This window comes from Sceloporus occidentalis, unplaced genomic scaffold, assembly GCF_023333645.1.
Source record: "Sceloporus occidentalis isolate IW3139 unplaced genomic scaffold, rSceOcc1.0.p SCAF_3, whole genome shotgun sequence".
Taxonomy (NCBI): domain Eukaryota; kingdom Metazoa; phylum Chordata; class Lepidosauria; order Squamata; family Phrynosomatidae; genus Sceloporus; species Sceloporus occidentalis.
The window spans coordinates 81,281,044-81,295,418 of NW_028316983.1; the positions used below are offsets into that span (position 1 = coordinate 81,281,044).

A 14,375-nucleotide genomic window follows, 5' to 3' on the forward strand; every position below is an offset into this window, starting at 1 on the left:
AAGCCATGCATGTTTGGTCTGAGAACCTCCAAGAGTAGCCGTTTCTTACAGATTGTCATCAAAATTCTGAGTGCCAATATCTATGACTTTCAGGCAGAGTTGGGACAGTCTGTTTCATAGCTGTAAACACTTTGCAAATTGAGAAAGAATGGACCAGTGACTTTCATTCAGGCAAAACAAGACTGAACGGCCATTCAAACTAGCAATCTTTCCTCAATGGAGGAAACACGGTTCTTGAAAAGAGCCCTCAAGGCCACACAAAACAAACTAACCACTGACCAGAGTCAGTATGATGGCAGGAGGACACATACTACTAGTACTTTTTTTATTTTTCTTCTTAAAAAAGACAGAACTAAAGAAGGGAAGAACAATCGAGAGAAAAAACTACTTAACATTGCAAGCTATCCAAGAAGTAAACAACACGATGGAGAAAGGGGAACTGAGAGGGAATAGCTCATGGCTTCTGAAGGGGATGGGGATCCCACCAAAAGCTTCTGAGATTTGGACTGTTCTGTGTATGGATCTACACATCCATGAGACCCATCTGAGTGAGGCACAGAAACCATGAAAAAGAAATGGCCCAACAAGCTTAGGACAGATGTTTAACACCTATCATTTTGAGGCTCTCAGATAACCTTCTGGTGTAGGGTAGCAAAAATAAATTTTATTCCCTAGCCCTGTCGTTCTGAAATGGTGGGGTCCTGATGGGATAACAAAGGGATATAAGACTTGAAGGCCCGCATCCCTCCACCACCTCTTCCCCGACTTTTTTGTGTAAATTTTACATATGTGTTAGTTAAATACTAAATTTACTTAAAACAGTTCTAATTTGAATGGTGTTATTTCCTTATAAAATATTAAAATATGAAAATGCATGAATGTGTGAATGAAAATACACACATTAAATAAACAAAAAATATTTTATTTATACACTACGTTGAGTGGGGTGTGGGTGTGAGTGAAATGTGCATGTAGATTTTGAGTACCACTGTCCTAGACCTGTGTGTATGTGCCCTCAAGTGGCCTGTTGACTTGTGGTGACCCTATGAATTTCATGCCATTTTCTTAGGCAAGGAATACTCAAGAGATGGTTTTGCCAGTCCCTTCCTCTGAAATATCGTATACAGCATCTGGTTTTTGATGACCTAGATGGAAATAAAACAAGCATATGCAAATAACCTACTGTTTTTGGCAGAGAGAACTTCAGCACCATCTTTCTGGATCATCTTGATGGCATTGTTTTAAAAACATATATCAAATAAAGTAGGGACTAGGCTATACAGGCAGTAACTTTGGTTCTTTCATATGTTCTAGAATAACCATCTGCAATCTAATCACAACTATTTGAACTACAGTGCTCATCAGCCCCCAAACTATTGGCTATATACTGTATAATGTGAGCTGTAAACTTCTAGAACCACTTGATTAATTCAGCAGGAATCTCATTAGGCATTCCATTTAATGTCAAATTGTTTTTCCTTTGGTCATTTAATAACTGGTATTAGCTGAGTGGCTTGACAACTAAAACGTTATGGAAAGAAACTAGAGGAACAACAGTCATGGGATGAGATGACTGGCAAAGCACAAAACTGGCCATAGGCTATCTATGGCTGAACCTTGCTATCAAACCAGTGGCCTCCTAGGGTCATTAAGCCAGTGGTCAAGCATTTTTAAAAAATTGAGAAAGGAATCAAAGCGCTTCCCTAAGAAAAAGCACCTGGGCAGGAGCACATCATTTCTCTTAGTCTGCTGCTATGTACTGTGTACAGGATGATGGCTGGATGCTAAAGCAAACTTTTGCTTAGGAGGAGGAGCTGAATTTCATTAAAGTGTGGGTTTTCCCAGTGTATGATCCCAAAGATGATTAAAATATTTAACATCAGTAAATACTGAAGTAGCAGACATGTACAGAGAAAGAACCACTTGAGGTTGCAACAATATATAAACAAAGCTAGAAACCTAAACATTTAAAGACTTCAATCTCTTTTAATTTATAGTACAGTAGGATTAGGACCTAAATGCCCTAATGGCACCAGATCCTGTATCATCTTGGAAGCTAAGCAGGGACTTGGGTTATTAACATGCACGTGTGCGCACACACTTGGATTACTAAAATGTATATGCATTCTTTTTCTTTGGGACTGAGGATATCCCACTAAGGTCAGATTACATTAAGTGCAGATGATAACTGGAAACTTGTACAGTTGGCCCTTCTTATACACTGATTTTTTATACATGGATTCAAGCATACTCCGTTTGAAAATGTTCCAAAAAAGTATAAATTTCAAATATCAAACCTTGATTTTCCATTTTTTATAAGGAACACCATTTTGCTATGTCATTATATTTAATAGGACTTGAGCATATGTGGATTTTGTTATACACGGGGGATCTTGGAACCAAACCCCAGCGTATAACAAGGGCCCACTGTATTCTATAACAGATTAACAGATGCTTGATGCATAACCTACTGTACATAAACACACTATTCTTAATCACCAGAAATAAGAGAATTTATGTGGGGTAAATAATTGTACATAAAACCAACCATAATAATTTGGGGGGGGGGGGGAATCCAAAATCTACTGTTAGAATTCTAGCAAGCTCTCACAATATATTGGAATAAAGAATGCAGTGAACTAACTCGCTAACTACAAACAGGAACACATTTTAAAAGCTAAAGCAATTTCTCTTGTGTACCTGTATGTACACACAAAATCTGAACAGATCGTCCCTTGGATGTCACCAAGTGCTTAATAGGCAGCCCCCCCCCCCCCCCCCAGCCAATGTTCTACAGATTTAGCAAGAAACTGAAGCAACTGATTATGTAACACAATACAATTACAGATTGCACAGCGAAGACCAACATCTAAAGAAATATATCTAGAGCCTGTTCATGCAACTTCTACATAGTGAGGAAAGAAGTGAGAGTCCTTCTTGTAAAACTTAGCTGCTGGGAAAGACAAATGTATACCAGAACAACCAGCATTTAAACCAGCTGACCAGTAGCATCTGAGGATTAGGTATTCCCCAATCTGATGGCTGTACCAAGGCTTTTGTTCTGACCATGGAAAGGACATAGAAAACGGCAGTTGACTTCAGGAACAGTCACGTTAATAAGGGAGGTGATCCCTTGCCAGCTTGACAGGTAAACACAAAGCATTGGGTTGCATTCAACTGTGTTCTTCCATCCGATGGAAAAACTTCACCCATCTACTTTTCTCTGCCACCTTTGCTTCTGTTGCTCCATGAAGGGGAGTGTTTTTATTTAAAAAATAAAACACTTAAAAAAGAGTGTATATGTACACTGGTGTTAGTACATACAATAATACTTTTAATTCAATATAAACAAGCAAAAAGCCGTGATCATTTTACTGATGCCTTTTCTCCAACCTTGCCAGTTTAAAGAGCAGGGAATAGACAGAGATGAAGAAAATGGATGTGACTGGAATGAGGACAGTGAAAAGATTTTATCAACGTGTTACAAGATAGCAAGGAGGTCAACGCATAGGCCAGAGGTGTAGGGGAGTATCTTATGTATTAGCTGGAGGAGTGTGTAGAGTCATTTAAACAGAAATGGCTAAACATAATCAAAGGCATAGAAAATAATGGGGGAAGTTTCCAAAGTGTTTTCAGTACACACATTTGCACCTGATGCAAATGGCTTTACACATGTTACTGCTTCTGTACTTGTATTGTTGTTGATTTTAAAGAATTCTAATGCAATTCTTTCAGTGTAATACATACAAAACCCCAGTATAGAGGTAAATTAGCTTAGAGAGAGGCAGAAAAAAAAGGTGAATACAAGGCAGCTCCTATCTTGCACTGTCTTTGGCTTCCATTAGGGAAGAAAACACCTGTGTATAAATTAGGTTCGGATACTATACTGTATATATCCAAACTGCCCATGAAAAAGAATGAAATTTATTTTTCTATCTTTCATTACTACACCACTGTAATAATGAGGCAGTTATTTTCCATCATGGAAATATCACTCTTGGTGGGGCTTTTCAGAAGACATGTTGAACTCATTTATGTTAGAAATACAGACTTGAAAGTGATGCCTGGTGAACACATACCAATGGAGAATGCAAGAACATTATTATGTAGCTATCAAATTTTTCAGTGTCCTGTACTATTCCTTGATTTATCTTATGGAAGTAGAATACAGACACAAACAGAAATGCTATTCATATTTTTGCATAAAAGTTACCGGTAATGATGACATTCAATTTTGGCACATATATGTTGAGTGAAAATCATAGAATCGTAGCATTGGAAGAGACTGCAAGGGCCATCCAGTCCAACCCCCTGCCATGCAGGAAATCTCAATCAAACCATCCCCAACAGATGGCCATCCAGCCTCTCCCTAAAGACTTCCAAGGAGGGAGACTCCACTACACTTCAAGGGAGTGCGTTCCACTGTCGAACAGCCCTTACTGTCAGGAAGTTCCTCCAAATGTTGAGGTGGAATCTCTTTTCCTGGAGCTTGCATCCATAGTGCTGGGTCCTGTTCTCTGGAGCAGCAGAAAGCAAGCTGGCTCCATCCTCAATATGACATCCCTTCAAATATTTAAACAGGGCTATCATATCACCTCTTAACCTTCTTTTCTCCAGGTTAAACATCCCCAACTCCCTAAGTCCTTCCTCATAGGACATGGTTTCCAGACCCTTCACCATTTTAGTCGCCCTCCTTAGGACATACTCCAGTTTTTCAACATCCTTTTAAAATTGTGGTGCCCAGAACTGGATACAACAGAGCAGAACAGAGTGGCACTATTCCTGTATTTTCTGGCATATAAGACTACTTTTTAACCCAGGAAAATCTTCTCAAAAATCGGGGGTCGTCTTATACGCTGGGTGTTGTCTTATAGGCCAGGTGCTGAAATGTCTGAGCCAGAATGGAGAATCTGCGGTTGCTGCATATGGTGAGGGGAGCTCAAAAACGGCTGGGGCCACATATTCTCCATATGTGGTGACCATATGAAAGCAGCAAGGGCGGCGCTGTACAAGTATGATAGAAGAAAATCTTGGAGACAGGGAGGGCTGGGTTGGCAGGGAGAGCTGACCAATCCAAGCAGGCTTTGTATACAACAAGTTTTCCTGCTAAGTACCTGCATGTCATAAGCATTTGAATTAAAATTACCATATTGAAATCAAATCTGTTGTTTTTTAAATTTTTATTTGGTGTGCGTTGGAAGAGGGGTAATCTTATACGGCGAGTATATCCCAAGCTCTATATTTTAACTGGAAAAGTTGGGGGTTGTCTTATACACTGGAAAATACGGTACTTCCCTTGATCCAGACACTATATTTTTATTGATGCAGCCTAAAATCGCATTGGCCTTGTTAGCTGCTGCATTGCACTGTTGACTCATGTTCAATTTGTGGACTACTTGGACTCCTAGATCCCTTTCACACGTAGTTTCATTCAGCCCAGTGTTACCCATCCTATATCTGTGCATTTCATTTTTCCGCCCTAAGTGCAGTAACTTACATTTTTCCGTGTTGAAATTCATTTTGTTAGCTTTGGCCCAGCTTTCCAATCTATCAAGGTCATTTTGAATCTTGATCCTGTCCTCTTGAGTATTAGCTACTCCTCCTAATTTGGTGTTATCTGAAAATTTGATAAGTATGCCCCCAATTTGTCATCCAAGTCATTGATAAAGATGTTGAAGGAGCCATTGTTGAGCACCCTTTCGGTTCGGCCGGTCAACTAGTTACAAATCCATGTAACAGTTGCCTTCTCTAGTCCACATTCCACTAGTTTGTTTGCAAGAATGTCATGGGGAACCCTGTCAAAAGCCTTACTGAAATTTAGATATACTATATCCACAGCATTCCCTTCATCTAACAAGCTGGTAATTTTGTGTGTGTGTGTGTGTGTGTGTGTGTGTGTGTGTGTATATATATATATATATATATATATATATAAAATTAGATTTGTCTGGCATGACTTCTTTCTCTGAAATCCATGTTGACTTTTTGTGATTATGGTATTGCTTTCTAGATGTTCACAGACTCTCTGTTTAATGATCTGCTCTAGAATCTTTCCTGGTATTGATGTCAGACTAACTGGACGATAATTGTTGGGATCCTCTTTTCCCCCTTTTTGAAGATGGGGACAATGTTTGCCCTCCTCCAGTCTGCTGGGACTTCTCCAAATCTGAAATATTTTTGCAAAGCCTAGAAAAATTACTTTTTTGGACAATAGCTCCCAAATCCCCCAACCAACTTAGCCACTGCATTCTAAAAGCACAGATGCTATACAGCTACAACTCTATTTCATGGGCACCCTGTCAACTGCTTTGCTCTTTGTCCCTTGCCTGAATTAGAACATAACATCTGGAGCATTTAGTTCCTTTCCAAATGTAAAGCATTGAAAATCCACACGTACATAAGATGGCATTCTGTGCATTTAAGTGTGTCTGAATATAATGCTGGATCACTGTCCAATGTTTGGCGATTTTTAATATAAAGAGCTTGAAAATTTGAAGTAGAATGGGAGTGCTAATTCATATGAGGTATTCTGTGAACTGGCTAGCAAACTGGGTGCTGTCTCTGAAGGCATATAAAAAAAATTAAAGCAAGTAAAAAGCTATGCTTTAAAAAGAATGTTGAGAAACTGGAGTGTGTCCTAAGGAGGGTGACTAAAATGGTGAAGGGTCTGGAAACCATGTCCTATGAGGAACAACTTAGGGAGTTGGGGATGTTTAGCCCGGAGAACTGAAAGTTAAGAAGTGATATGATAGCCCTGTTTAAATACTTGAAGGGATGTCATACTGAGGAGGGAGCAATCTTGTTTTCTGCTGCTCCAGAGACTAGGACCCGGAGCAATGGATGCAAGCTCCAGGAAAAGAGATTAACATTAGGAGGAACTTCCTGACAGAAAGGGCTGTTTGACAGTGGAACAAACTCCCTCGGAGTATAGTGGAGTCTCCTTCCTTAGAGGTCTTTAAACAGAGGCTGGATGGCCATGTGTTGAGGATGCTTTGAGATTTCCTGCATGGCAGGGGGTTGGACTGGATGGCCCTTGCGGTCTCTTCCAACTCGATGGTTCTATGAAATGGAGAAATGATATCTCAATCAATAGTCATACCACATATTCTGATACACCAATAAAAGAAGTCTGTACCTGTATTCCACAACTATTAATGCATGATTTGCAGTCAGTGTTTCTAAAACTTTGCTCCTCCAGATATTTTGGACTTCAGTTTACCAAGATGGCTGGGGCATATAGGAGCTGAAGTCCAAAACACTTGAGAGGACAAATGTTTGAGAATCTCTGTACTAGATGTACCTTGTCCCAAATCAAAGCCTGGAAGGATGTGGAACATCCATGTCCCAGCATTTCATGCCACAGGCAATTTGGCTTCATGTGTACTGAACTTACCTCACTATGAGATAAATTTCATGTTCTAGGTTTTGACAGTAGACAGAATACTGTTTTCAGATTTTGTGTGTCCTGGGCTGAAGGTGTACCATGTTTTAGTAGTTTGGATGACCCTGGCATACATTAGCCATTTGTGAGGTACAGTCCTGACCCTCACTGCCTCACACATACCATTTCTACAGAAATACTTCACATTTTTCTTGAAAGCTTTTCTAGGCGTCAACATGAATATAAAAAGAGCCCTACTGGCCTATCTACTTATAGGGCCAACCAACAGGACACAATAACAATATCCCACTCATGGGCTCCAACAACCAATATTGATTAGACATTTCTCAAGTTGTCCATCTTTGTACCTTCACTGTTGAGGAGCTGACTTGCTTGAATTTGGGTGTATCTTTAAAAGAAATGTGGAACTGGTCCAAACATCCAGCATGGTTAGGACCTTTGGAACAGGCAGTAAGTTGCAACCCCAGAATAAGAATGCTACAAATGACTATCTATGCCAACACTCTTAAAATTAGTAAAGCCATGAGAGGCGCAAGACCACTGTTATAGCAAAACACCAGTAATGAACAGCAACGGACTGAAATCAAATGTTTATATTTATTACAGCATGGGGGGAAGAGAGAGAGGAGGATCTGGATTCATCCTTCAAAAACCATCCTGAACCAATGAAGACAATAATTTAGCTATCACTTTTTAATACAATGAAACCTGTCAGTTATCCCTTAAAAAAAAAATAGAAAGAGTGCTGCATTAGTAATGGGAGAAATCTTGGTTTGGTGTTTTTTCCCCCCTTTAAATATTATCTTAACTGTAACTGTGAGACTGACTGCTTGCCCCTTCCCCCCACTATCATCCTTCTACAAAGAAAGCACAGTTAAAATGCCTAAAAAAAGGCAAACATGTTTAAAAATTGGAATACTAAAAAAAAAGTTTGTCAAATCTTACCGTCTGTGGTTGTTGGATCTTTTTTTGTTTTTTTTTCAGTCAGAGTAAAAACAAGCCAATGTTTCCCAAAAAACCCCAAAACAAAACAAAACAAAAACATTTCGTTAAGGGGTGCGGAAAAAAGACATCCCTTTAATAAAACATTATCAACAAATATCGTACACAAACTACAATGTATAATAATTACTTTTCTTTTCCCTCGCTTAATTTTAGAACCAGACTACAAGGTAAGAAAAAACACTGAAACAAGATACAATGTTCTCAAGAATCCGCACAAAGGTAGGTAAATCCAGGGGAAGATAATATTTTACATAATATGAAATACATAGATCAGAAGTGAAGTTTTTTTTTCTTTTTATATAAAACAAAGACCAGCTACAAGGGAGTGTAATGTACAGAGATCCCAAGACTTGCGAGTTTCACTATACATGGTATGCTTTTCTGTAGCCACCTCTACCTTGAGAAGGTAAGGGTTTTTTTAAAATTTTGTTTTCAATTACAGAGTAGGAGGGAAGGAGGGAGAGAGAGCCTACAGAATAGCAAGTATACATTTTAACAACATTAATTACTTAAAAATATCTCCATCCAGTTCCAGAGCATATACAGTGAAACCCTAATAAGATCACATCATTTTGTTGAAACTAACCAAACAGAAACCAAAACAGAACAGATGTTAAGAAGTTTGCGCTCACAGTTTTCGAGTCCCAGGTCAAGTTTGTAATGCCTCCTCATTTTATTTCTGGTTGATTGATACCTCCCCAATGTTAAAAAAAATAATCCCCAGTATCCTAACCCCCACCCCACCCCTAGGAATTTTGTTTTGAAAAAGGGCAGTTCATACATCTTTGCAATTTTGGGGAGGAGGGGCTAATATAGTGCATGCCACAGTCACAGATATCAAGGTAACAACTGTATTTTTGGAGGATGTGATCCTACAAGGGGACCAGCTGCATTCTACAACCTAGAATGAGGCAGAGAAAATCTTTTCCACTTGGATCTTCTTGCTGGAGAAAAGCGTTGTGCTGCAAAACACCAAACGGAAAGACTAACCAAACAAAAAGAAGAGGGGTAGAGGGAAGAGGAAAGGCCTTCTGAACAACCCCCACCAATTTTCTTTTTTTAAAAAAAACTGTCCAGTTTTCATTAATTTTTTTTAAAAATGGCTACAGAGACAACATGAGATTTCATATCTAGACTAGCTTCCTTGCGTAGCACAGCACAAACATACAACAGGTTTGAAAGAATAATCAAGCAAAGGAGGTTGGAATTGGGTGCTAGAGGCTTTCATTTGTTTCCAAAAAATCAACAACAAAAAAGTGTCATGTACATAGAATAAATCCTTCTGCAGAAGAAGGATCTTGTTTTGTCTTGAAATATTTTAAAGATTTGTCCTTCATTGTTTTATGGAATAAAAAGTTCAGCCTTTTTATTGCATGAAACCAAAAATCAGGGGTGGGTCCCCGGCTCTGTATGTCTCCCTGCCAAACACACCTAGCTTCTCTTCTTGCATAATTTCTTGAGATCCTCCAAATGGCAGCCGACTTTTTCTTTGTCCTGGAGAAGAGGATGTGGGGTGAAGGAGGAGGGAAATCACACACTCATCGTCATGCTGGGAGAATACTGGGTGAGGAGGGAAGGGAGGGGAGAGAAACAGAATCACAGAGTAAGAATGAGGCAGGAACAAGACCAAAATACTAAATGCTGCGGAAGCGGAGGAAATGGGATATGAAAGAGATGTGGGCTTATGAAAACGATAAAGCTACATAATTGGCTTCAATAAATCAGAAATCTAGAATATGTTAGAGACTAATTTATCGAGACATAATTATTTGCATTCCATAACTGGTTTGCCAATGAAATGAGGTTGGGTGGGGTGGCATGTAACAAAGCAATGTGTGGTATAATCTAGGTTTTACTTTTTTGCATGTTATTCTATTGTAAATATTGTTAGGAAAAAAGACAAGGCTTCCTAACTTACAATGATCTTTTATAAGGAACACAGATTTCAGAATGCCATTTTCCATAACTAAGCATCATTTTGTCTTATAAATATCTCTGGCAGAACTATTTCCAGACTCAATCAGGGAGGTTATGGGCAAGGGCTTGCAGGATCTGGGCAGGTCACTGGAGGATAGGGATTCTTGGAGATGTCTCATCCACGTGGTCATCATGAATCAGAATCGACTCGAGGACAGCTAACAACAACAAAAAAACATACTATCTGTGTTTATTTACTTCTAAATGACCCATGGTTTCTTTTCTCTACTTGCATCACCTCACTTTGGAATCATTCTTGCTGCAACAGGATGTTGCATATCACAATTTTATTGCTGTTGTTGTGTGCCGTCAAGTTGTTTCTGATTTATGGCAACCCTAAGATGACTCTATCATAGGGTTTTCTTGGGCAGATCTGTTCAGAGGGAGTTTGCCATTGACTTTCTCTAGCCTGAGAGAATGGAACTTGTTCAAGGTCACCCAGGGGGTTTCCATGGCCAAGAAAAGATTCAAACTCTGGTCTCTCCTAGTCCAGCCTTCATACTACTACACCATACTGGCTCGACACATCTCATGCTGACTGCCTTATTCTGGATCTTCTCTCACCTCTATTAACTCCTAGGCTGCACTTTCTCTGCACCTATTTTCCCACAACACTATCTCACACCAGCTCCAGAGCACTATGCTCACTTCACCATCATTCTCTGTGCAATCAACTACTCTTCCCCAGAAACAGATTAAAAAGAGCCTTCAGAGACTGTGATTCAAACTCTGTTAGCATAAAGAGCTGCTGTAAGAATGACTCACATTGTCATTTTGGAAGGAATGGAGGAAGTTGCCTCCCAGTTCACCATCATCTCGTGGAGTGCCTGGAGGATTGCTAATGCCACTTATGTTGTTTGGAGAATTCTAGTGTTTAAGGAAAAAGAATGAAAAAACAGCCCAAACACAACACACGTAAAAAGTGAGAAGTCATCTTTCTACTATACTGCATACTACACCACTGCAACAAAACATTGTTCTACAATTATACCGCCCGCCCCCCCACCGCCATGCTAGACAAATACAAATCACTGCACTTTCTGACTGCCTCACAGAGCTCAGAGCAAAAATGTCCTGCTCTGCTGAGTAAAGGGCAGAAGGCCACACCACCCAAACTCAGCCAGGAGTGGATGATTTCAGAACTCTCCTGGTTCCCACCGTCTCCTATCACACTTGACATGTGGTTCATTAAAGCAAAGAGGAGGAGGAGTATGCAAACATGACTAGCAAAAATGAAGACTTACTTTTGGAAGTCCGTCTATGTCTCCTGACCCTGGTGTAAGAAAACCCCAAAAGGTAAGCAGTTAGTGAGAATAATTAAACTTGCTTGCTCTAAATTAGAGAATTGTTTTTCAGTTCAACTAGCCTCCCCACTCAAGGACTAAATGAAACATTTTGTCTCCGAACCTTCATCCAGAAATAAGACACTGCTGCAAGAAGCTACGGCTGGGCCTTCCAGGAAGCAGCTGGTAGTACATTAGTGAGCTGCAGGTCACAGCTGGGCTAATGCAAACCTCTTAACATTTGCCTCCAGAAAGGGACATGCTGGGAAAGCCTCAGCTGCCATTCCTTTGCATGTAGAACTCCCGGGAGCACAGCCCAGCTCACCTTCCTGCACGGCACTAGAGTAATGGCCTAATCGAGTTGCTACGGCCTCGACTCCCTCCCGTGAGTTTCGTGACACTGATCAAGATGGAGTACAGCACCTCTACTTCAGCAAGATGTATAAGGCAAGCATAGGAGGTTAATGGGTCTTTCTGCTGCTTTAATTAAAACACACACACCACAGTTAGGTTCATGCTGCTTCTTCCCCTTTATCCATCAACAGGAGTCTGGCAAGCCCGTGACTAGCACTACTTGCTCCCCGGCTACTCTTTTATGTTGTATTTGAAATGGCAAGGTCATCCAGAGAGTGGGGCACAGAGTGAGCCCCAAACTTTGGGAAACAAGTGAATTCTCACCACCACGACACAAGACAAAATACAGAATCATGCAATCACCAATAAGCAGAGACCCACAGATTCTGGGATCAGAACACATCAGGCATCTGGATGAAAGAGCTGACACCATTATGAAAGCTGCTCATGTGGCTTCTTGGGCAGATACTCAGGCTCCAGAGCCTATATTAACCCAACCACTTACATTTTTTTCTGCCAGTGCTGAATGCTGGGCATCTGTTGTTTTACATTTCCCCAAACTCCCTCAAACCTAATACTATACCAGAGTACAAAGTATTGTGGGGAAATTTTAAACAACAGTTATCCAGTTCTACTAACAATAGGTAAACTGCTAGGAGAGGTGGGGAAGAAAGGTGAGAACAAAGGAAACAAGCGGTCTAAGAGAACTGGGTTTGAGCCCGCCAGAGGGCTCCCTGAAGCAAGTTGAGAACAGCAGCAACTCATTATTTCTGAATTTTCCTATAACCCAACAACACATCCAAGTGCAGGGCCTTCTTCTAGACTTCCATCTAACTACTTGCAAAGCATATTAAACAACTGTTCCAGTGTGTTGGTTCCCCAGTCAAAAACCCAGTATTGTGCAGTAACATAATTCCAGATACTAAAAAAGTAAATAGCAACAGCTGTTTGTTATTGCTCTTTCTATATGATTAAATAATGTATTATGAAACTATAAATTCTTTCATTATCAGAGAATCCGTGTCTTCTTTGGAAGCATCCCCTAAAGCAGAGCATTTTATTAAACACTATCATCCTCCAAAAATGTCTCTCTTAAGTATTTTCTGCCTTCTTACCTAATGAGCCATTCATGTGATGGGGCTCCATCCCACCCATGCCTCCCATTGGGCCATCCGATCCTGGTCCCATTGGGAACTGAGAAAGGAGAAATAATACTATTAGTTAAGATACATCAGTTTTGTTATGAAATATCAATAGCTGATTGATTATCTTCAATACAGGTAGCTTCAGGACTCAGGTACTAAAGACAGAGATCTTGCAACCCTCAAATGCAAACATTTGTGCTAAAAATCCATCACTTCCCATTGGGTACAGGCTCTCTAAACAAACTGTAGCAAAATACTCTCTATTCTAAGGTACTTCTACTACCTCTACAGGCAGCCATAACTACGAGATGAAACTGTCTGGAACTCTTCAGTCTAAAATAAAGAAACTAGCTAAACAGAACAGCTAATACCCAACTAATTACATGGCATCTGTGCTTTCAATGATGTTTGAAGGCATATGCCCAGTAGTGCCATATACATTCTACATTGTTTCATATCCTCCAATGCATTTTTCAATTGTGCTAGCAGCTGGAATAATTTTGCCACCACCTGTATTTGTGTGTGTTGTTGTGTGTGATATGTTGTTTCCCTATGACAGTGAGCAGCTGTGTTGGATGCATTTGGGCAATCTCCAGCTCACCGTACATGCTAACTTGGTGAGTTAAAAAGCTCAAGACTAGAGAGTGGAAGTTCTAATAGCATGACATATTCAGGCTTTGAAATGCCATCTGCCAAAATGTTTCAGCTGCCAGTTAGAAAATCCTTCAGGGCCCATGCCATTTATCCTTCCATGGTTCCTCGATGGTCTTCCATCCAACACTGGTGCAGACCCAATTGCTTTAGTTTTACGAACTGTCCTGCTATAGGAGTCCTCTGCCTAATTCTGGGTTCCAACTGTTCCTGCTAGCTGCCATCTGGCTACTTCTTTAACCATCTCTTCCATCTATATAGATTCTATCCCTTGAAACAGACATGTTCCCTACTCAAACTATAGCTATAGTGAGGGCAAAATGAAGGCATGCCCCCACCTCTAAAAGGAATTCTGTTAATTGAAATGAAACACTTTTTCAGTCCCCAAATTTGTGACAGTACAGTAACTTAAAACTTCGTTCAGTATTTGGATATGTTGTTCAGGCATCCAAAGAAAAAGGGGAGGCAATGTTAACAAGGGAATGTGAACAAAGCAAATATGAGCGTTCTACATATGAATGAATTTAAATGACTTTCTGGTGTGCTAGAAATTTGGAG

The 14,375-nt window shown here is 40.1% G+C and overlaps 1 protein-coding gene across 4 annotated transcripts in view; it reads right to left on the reverse strand.

The window, feature by feature from the left end:
* Positions 1-8,193: 8,193 nt before the first annotated feature.
* SSBP3 (single stranded DNA binding protein 3) overlaps positions 8,194-14,375 on the reverse strand; it is a 197,425-nt gene continuing 191,243 nt past the window's right edge. For all 4 annotated transcript variants that reach the window (XM_089515214.1, XM_089515213.1, XM_089515212.1 and 1 more), the window contains 4 exons: positions 13,137-13,215; positions 11,629-11,657; positions 11,150-11,251; positions 8,194-9,967 (listed from right to left, as the gene is read on the reverse strand). In XM_089515214.1, the coding sequence (XP_089371340.1) occupies positions 9,938-9,967; positions 11,150-11,251; positions 11,629-11,657; positions 13,137-13,215 (240 nt within the window). In that variant the 3' untranslated portion in view covers positions 8,194-9,937. The remainder of the gene's footprint in view (positions 9,968-11,149; positions 11,252-11,628; positions 11,658-13,136; positions 13,216-14,375) is intronic.